Source organism: Branchiostoma floridae, chromosome 2 (assembly GCF_000003815.2).
Source record: "Branchiostoma floridae strain S238N-H82 chromosome 2, Bfl_VNyyK, whole genome shotgun sequence".
Lineage (NCBI taxonomy): Eukaryota > Metazoa > Chordata > Leptocardii > Amphioxiformes > Branchiostomatidae > Branchiostoma > Branchiostoma floridae.
This window is the reverse complement of record NC_049980.1, coordinates 25,871,305-25,878,717: the sequence shown is the minus strand read 5'-3', so window position 1 is coordinate 25,878,717 and position 7,413 is coordinate 25,871,305. Positions and strand designations below refer to the sequence as shown.

Below are 7,413 nucleotides of genomic sequence, written 5' to 3'. Positions count from 1 at the left end.
TTACGTTATCCACTTGTAGCTCCGCTACCTTGGCTTGGCAAGTCATTGCATTGATTTGGAGTCAGACAATGATCGATGAAAAAAGATATCCCCACAGGTACGTGTTTGGTATGTTCCCAGTCAAAAAAACCTACCCAGACTGTTTTTATCACGTTTTGAGTAGAATGAAATGCATACAGTACACCTGCTGTAACCGGACACCAGGCGAGGGAACTCCTGTAAGGGGAATCCCGATAGCATGACGTCATCATTGTAAGATGGCGGAAGTTGACGCTGAAAGCAGTAGTAGTAGTGCTCTGTCTGTGCCGTTTGATTGTCTACTAGAGATCTTTGGGTATCTCGATGGGCACGACCTCGCAAAGGTGTCCAGAGTGTGTAAGGTAATGTAGAAGTCTTTTTCGACTGCTGCTAGCGCCGAGTGAAACCGTAACGTGGAAATGGGGGAGGGGGGCGTTCTCACATGACACAACATCACGGTCATTTGCAAGTTCCTCAAAATCACAGAAGAATACGTTCCCAACTGGGCGCTTCTTTTGATAAGCTCTTACTACGTTCTATGCAGGGACTGTCAAATATATAGCTAGCGCTTTTTATCTGCAATATGTTAAATTGTTAAATCTTGGAATATTGTTTTTCCACCACAGAACTGGCATGATGCTGCCCAAACTCCATTATTGTGGAAGTAAGTCACCCATATAATAGCATGCTGTTTCAGTTTCCTTTCAGTACAAGCAAGGACATCATACAGGATATATAATAATGTATGATATAATATGGTATCTAATATATAGCATCCAATGGTACAAAATCGTTCACAGACCAACTGAAGTGAATTAAAGGTGCTTTATTAAACCTTCAAGCATTATCCTACAGTGGGATAAGATAGTATGATAGGGATGTAGTAGTATGATAAGATGACCATAGGAGCATAGCCAGCCTAGCAGAGTGCATTTCCCTTCGGCCTGCATATGATACTATCATATCCCACCGTAGGATCTGCTTGGAGATTACTTCATTTGTGTAATAAGCTGCAAATTAAACCAAAGTTGTTTTTTTGTCTCCAACTCTCCATATCTCCTTTCAGGGATTCTGCCATTCAACTTTTCCATGTTTTACCCCTCCCCCTGCCCCAGACACCTGTGCCTACAGAGATGGCTGTTCTGTAACCTGTCCAACATGACCCCAGGAGAGCAGGCCTGGCAGGAGTACTACATACACAGGCATGCTGTGGACACCAGCATGGGGAGGGGGGCACCCAAAAAGGACTACCGGGCAAAAACTCTCAGGGGACACAAGGGTATGTTTGCAGTAGTGGCAAGGTATTGGACCTAGCAGAGCATATATGTGTTTGAGAGAATGTCTGAATGAAATTGACAAAAATTTTGAGAAGCAAACAGTGCATAATCATGATTACATTCCAAGATACATATACTTGCTTTGTTTGCCTCTAAAAAGTGTGTGTTTTACATGCTTAGGTGCCTGGCTAAACTGTCAATGTTCAATAACCTCTGAAGGGTGACTGTGCATTTGGTGTAAACGTTTGATATCATGTTCATTGAATGATGCTATATTTCTAACAATAGTGTTAACATCAGAAATTCATTTGATTTTTTTGTACCTCAGGCTGAAGCTAATGTGTATCTCTGACAGTGAGTCAATGCTCTTTACAGGTCAGATACATGATGCCGTGTACCTGAGTAAGAAGGAGGTGTGCTTTGACACCGCCAACTTTCAGCCCATCCTGGCCAGCTGTTCAGAGGACAAAACTGTAAGAGTCTGGAACATCACAGAGGTGAGGATCTTTCATTTTAATCTGGTAACAGAGATCAATAAGAAAAATGGGCATACAAAAACGTTGAGTAAACGTATTAGCTATTTTCAATTTGTAAATTTCTCCTGCAGCATGCCTAGTGTAGTGGTATAGTGACCCTGCCTCTGGATCTAAAGTTTGGGAGTCTTAATCCCGGCTGTTGTCTATCAACTGACATGTATGCTACTGCAAAGGGTCGCAGTCCTAAGGACTGGGCAAAGTTGTGGCCCACTGTTCATCGTGCTTTTCAAAAAGAGCTAGGAGAATTTCCTCATTACTATGAACCTGTAAATGCTTAACATTACATAGCAATTCTGTCTTCTCTGTCACAAATAGTGGAAGATTGCTTCATTGAACTAAACTGGATCAAGATCACTTTCCTTTCCTTTTTACTCAGGGCAGTGAGCTATGGGTAGGCACAGAACATAGGAGTGCTGTGACTTGCCTGGTGCTGTGGGAAGAAGAGTCCATTCTGTGCAGTGGGGACCAGGATGGAGATGTACACATGTGGGACTGTCCTACTGGACAGAACAGGGGCAGTCTCAGAGGACATGATGGAGGGGTGACCAAAATGGTGGTCTACAAGTCAGGAGGGTATACAGTACTTCTGGTGAGTGTTGTATGACATGTCAAACTTTTTTCTTCTACATACTGTGAAGTACTATGGACAACACAAGTAGTTTCTACGTGAATTACAAACTTTTAAGACATCTTTGCCTCATTTGCCTCAAGATTAAGTCAAATGGACTGCGCAAACACTTAAGAAGAAGTCTGCATATTCAAAGATTATACCCAGAGACCCATTTCCCACCAGCATTGTGAGCAAATAAACAAAGTACTATTTTCCATCTTTCCTCAGGCCGGTACAGGACAGGGAGACATTAAGATGTGGGACCTAAGAAACACCGCAGCTTGTCTGAAGACATTCCCTGCAGTCCCTGGCATGGCTGTCAACATCCTCAGTCTTCACAAGGACAGAACACTGGCTGTGGCATCGAGCGATGGAGGAGGGATGAAGGTGTGCGCATGCTGCACTCACATGAATATTGATCTGCAGATAAAGCTATTTAGAAACCACAGCCATAACAATCTGATTATGATGGTAGGCATGTTTAGAAGGGTAGGGGATGCACTCATTAGCTCAGTGGCAGCTAACCCAGCCCTGCCTCCTGCTATAGTTTACCCTTGACAGTGGTTGAGCCCTATCTTGATTCTTCCCTTCAATAATGTTTTGCATCACAGCCATGAAGTGGTTAACAGCAGTGAAGTGATTGGTCGGGTTGGCGGAAACGGCTGCCCGGTCGGTCGGCGGAAACCGCTGCCCGGTTCGGTCCTGAGGTTGGTTTGGGGGGTTTCCAGTATTGCATACAGTAGTGTAAGTGAAGTAAACAAAATGCCTACTTAAATATTCCATAACGGTTGTTAGATGTAATGTTGCTAGATGTTCAAAGGAAGCTGGCCAAATTACTTATCTTTTGAAAAAAAAATTAATTTGACATTTCTTGGTAAGATTGTCCCATTCCCAGCTGCTACTATTCGAACGTCCCCCAGTACAGAACGTCAGAAGTTTGCTACGTCAAGGTTGTACAGGGTGGCGGTCCTTTGATCTAGTATACCATATGTGCCGCGGGCGCCAGCGACAAAATCAATCAATTTTGACAGCACTACCGCACCGAGCTGTCTGACATGTCCGAGGAGAAACTATCTCTAAGAACTGTAAAAGAATTCAAATTTAGTTAAATCAATACTAAAACGTACATTTACAAACGCATGGATTCAATTTTTTTGTGTCAGGGTCTGGTTTAAACTAATGTAGTCAATTATATATTAATTATGTACAATGTTTTCACATAATTTTGTTACTTCACACGAAAACGGCTCCGCCGTAGTCTTTCCTCCTCGTAAGCAAACTTGTCATCGAACATTGAATTCATGAAAGATAAAAATGGTCATTTCACCACTGTCTGAAGATTTCCCCCACAGCAATTCTTTCATTGATCCCGATACTATCTTCTCACATGTCGGAAATGATAAGATAATAAAGATAATAAAGATTTAACCAAGGATTTAATAAATGTGTTCGTGGTCAAAGCACTGAAAGTCAGCATAATCCCATCCAGTCTCAGATCGGCAGAGCGGCTAGAGCCCAAATAACACCGCGATAAACAACGTGGCCACGGTCGGCTCGAGAAAAATTAGCAATTAATCTTCAAAGTTCTTTAAAGTTAGCAATTAATCTTCAACACGAATGACTCATACTCTGATCAATAGCCACATCTTATTTGTCTAAAGCTATTCCGAAGAACAAGTAATAATTAAGTTTACTACTGTCCCCTATTAGAAGCGCCTCACACATATCCATGTGGCCACACGCACTGCGTATTTGGGGTCAACGACCTAACGTTAATGTGCGCTGCATGGAATGCCGAAAACTTCCGATGAGTCAAATCAATCCAACCTATAGTTTCCCATTCTAGAGTATATAAATATAAAACTAGTGTTGGGGATTACATTTTTGAAAAGAAAAAAAGATCAAGGCGCAAATCAGTTCTTACGGTGAGGACACGGCGCGGCTCATTATCGACCTTATTAGCGTTAATGAGCTGGTAGCACCGAAATCTGGTGTTCACGGAAAACGTGTACAAAGTTCGAAATTTCGCCGTGTTTGTGTTTTCGAATTTCCGAAATTACGGTAATGTTTACGATATTAGCGCTACTGTAAATTGTAGGGTCAGCCTACACGAGAAATGCACTTAAATTACTGCTGCGATAGCAAGCCACTTGTTTACATTTGGTATACTCGAAACCCCCAAAACCAACCTCCGGACCGGACCGGGCAGCCGTTTCCGCCGACCGACCGGGCAGCCGTTTCCGCCAACCCGTGATTGGTCATCAGTAGTGATCCTGAACAAGGCGACAGTGGTAGTTGAAAATTTGATCCATGAACACCTTTGTGTTGGAAGAAAATTAAATTAGCGTCATACTATAAAAGTAACCAAATTTGACTTACATTTTTAGCTGTATGATCTGGAAAGGTTGCTGTCCCCCGAGGGTCTAATGGGTGATGCAGAGGACTGCCAGGTGGGAGAACTGGAACATCCCAGCCTGCAACACACCTGCTGTATCACCTGGTTGCCATGGAAACCCAACATGGCTGCAATCGGCTATAGAAATGGAGACATTGGCATCTGGGATCTCAAACCTGCATCTTCAGGTAGAGAAAAAGGTTTACCAGGTGAATATCATTAGATTTTTATTTTTTCACATTTTGTTTAACTTTTGAATTGAATTTCAATATTTTTTGGTATTCTATAGCTTATATCTGCTCATTTTGCAGCTACATTGTGGTAGATAGTTTCTTGTCTTTCCAATGGACGGAAATTGATATGCTTGCAGATGTCATCCATATATTCTAATCAAGATAGCTTTGTTATCAAAAGTATACCTTACTCTAAGATTACACATGCTCTCTATGTATTAATGCATATAGATAGGGTAATTTGGCCTCACTTCTAACTCTCTTGTACAGTACTACTTCACATCACATCTGCACATTTTGGAGCAGTCAGAGGACTGAGTGCCGTCCACAACATGCTGGTATCTGCAAGCACGCAGGACGTGCACTTAAAGACATGGTCCTTACAAAATGATGGCAGCTTGACTGAAGAGAAGACGTACACTGATCACCAAGGACCAGTCACAGGCATTCATGTGGTGAGAGCACTTGTCATAAGTCTACAGAAGGTTATTCTTAAGAAGATTTAAAAAGTTGTATTTTTTTCTAGCACTGTAAATAGGATCCGCACTCTCTGGTGAAATTCTATAAATTTCTCTCATTTTGCAATTCAGGAAAATTTTGATGATAAAATCCTTTTGATCTACATGTAAGTTAGTTGCAAAGACATCATCCCAAAATGATCAGTGGTTGATGAATGATGCAGATGCCTGCTTGACATCACATTGAAAAGATAGATTCACCATTGTTGTTCCTGTTTCAGGACCACTACAAGGCCGTGTCCTGCTCAGATGACTTTTCCATCAGGGTTTACCAGTGGGGGCGGGAGGGGGGCAGCAGAGTTCTGGACAGTAAATACACTCTACTGGGAGGGTCTCTTCAAAGGGCAAGGTGAGTTCTGTGCTTGCACAGCAATACCATCTTTCTTATACCTAACTACCTATTGTTCCCCACTTCTATAACATTTGTAGGTTAGGCATCCAGGTAATAAGATACCCCAAAAAGTAATTACTCAAGCAATAGGATATGGTTTTGGAAACGGTCAAAACTGTTTCCAAAACCATATCCAGTTGCTTGAGTAACTACTTTTTGGCGTATTAACTGTTAGTTTTCAGTATCAGAATAAAATTACACGTAACATAGACTAGCCCACATGCGAAAGAAATATATGTCTAGGGAAGACCTAATAGATCCTCACAGACTGGAAAGACGACAGTTGAGAGATTGAGTGAGTAAGAGCATCTATGATTGGCATTATTTACTTAACTGGACCACAACCCAGGGATAGAATAACAGTTGGATTACTTTGTAGAAATCACAACACAATCTGTAGGAATATCAATATTTAGAAGTAAATGGTGAAGAAGATAGAAAACAAATATTTCATTCTTGATATGATAAAGACTTGAATTGTGTTGAGTGAGTTTTGGAAAAACTATTCTTGTTTTCATGTTTCAGTGGTTTCCAGAGTGTACTGAGTGACTACACCAGCTGTGTGGGGATTTCAGGCAATGTGCTGAAGGCCTACACTTTCACAACATAGAAGTGCAGCAAACAGTGACTGCAACTTTGCACAGTCATCAATGGCAATAACTGAGGTGCAAATGCTGGAGTTTTAAAGTGCAAGGGTCTGGTGTCTGCAAGAACAAGTGCCTTTCTCAGCTAGTCAAGTGGCACCCTTAAGACATAGATTGCCCAGTTGCAACTAGACATGTATCAGGAGGATGGCTATACATCTTTTGACAGCCATTGCCAACATTGTGTTATTGTTGTGGGCTGACTACTGTCTCTTTTCAGCCAAGGGCTGAATTACGAGGAGCTTACAATAGACAGGGCTAAATTGCAAGGCAGCCTGTACATAATACCCAGTGACCTTAATACAACTTACAGTAATTGGCCCAGTTGCAGCCTTTTAACTGTAAGAAGATGATCCAGTCACATTTGGAATACACTGTTTTTCAAGTGTGGTGGGTTATTTAACGTGCTTGAGGTCAAACGTGAAATCTCTATCTAAGGTCATTAATCTGAGGGACTGCCCTAACCAAAGCTAGGTGCTCATGTTCAACTGAGTGAAGTGAGGAAAGTCATGTAAAGTGCCTTTCCCAAGGTCACAACATCAGGGCATAAAAGGAGTTTCAAACCCAGGACCTCTAGGTTCTGGGCCAAATACCTTAACAATTACACCCCACGATACCACTGAGAGATGCAATTACTGTGGCTAAGGTTATAGGGCCCAGGGTCTGCAGGAACAGGGGTCTGTCTTAGCTGTCCAGGTGATACCTATAAGACATAGTGACAAGTCCTAAGGAGGTCCAAGATAGATAAACACCTCTGACCAGAGGACGTTCACTCTTATCCTGACACAGAA

The 7,413-nt window shown here is 42.0% G+C and overlaps 1 protein-coding gene across 1 annotated transcript; it reads left to right on the top strand.

Annotated features, from left to right (window-relative positions):
* The first annotated feature begins 252 nt into the window (after window positions 1–252).
* Window positions 253–7,086, top strand: LOC118403879 (lissencephaly-1 homolog). The gene is made up of 10 exons (XM_035802733.1): window positions 253–380; window positions 645–682; window positions 1,134–1,297; window positions 1,671–1,792; window positions 2,208–2,420; window positions 2,670–2,828; window positions 4,829–5,045; window positions 5,340–5,524; window positions 5,809–5,936; window positions 6,504–7,086. The coding sequence occupies exons 1-10, from the start codon at window positions 258–260 to the stop codon at window positions 6,586–6,588; spliced, it is 1,434 nt and encodes a 477-aa protein (XP_035658626.1). The 5' UTR covers window positions 253–257; the 3' UTR covers window positions 6,589–7,086.
* Window positions 7,087–7,413: the final 327 nt, after the last annotated feature.

Excerpts from the sequence above, each read along its gene's own strand:
- LOC118403879 (XM_035802733.1), top strand. The coding sequence starts at position 258 with ATGGCGGAAGTTGACGCTGAAAGCAGTAGTAGTAGTGCTCTGTCTGTG. Across the intron at positions 1,793-2,207 it reads GAGTCTGGAACATCACAGAG|GGCAGTGAGCTATGGGTAGG; the intron begins GTGAGGATCTTT and ends CTTTTTACTCAG. Across the intron at positions 2,829-4,828 it reads GCGATGGAGGAGGGATGAAG|CTGTATGATCTGGAAAGGTT; the intron begins GTGTGCGCATGC and ends TTACATTTTTAG.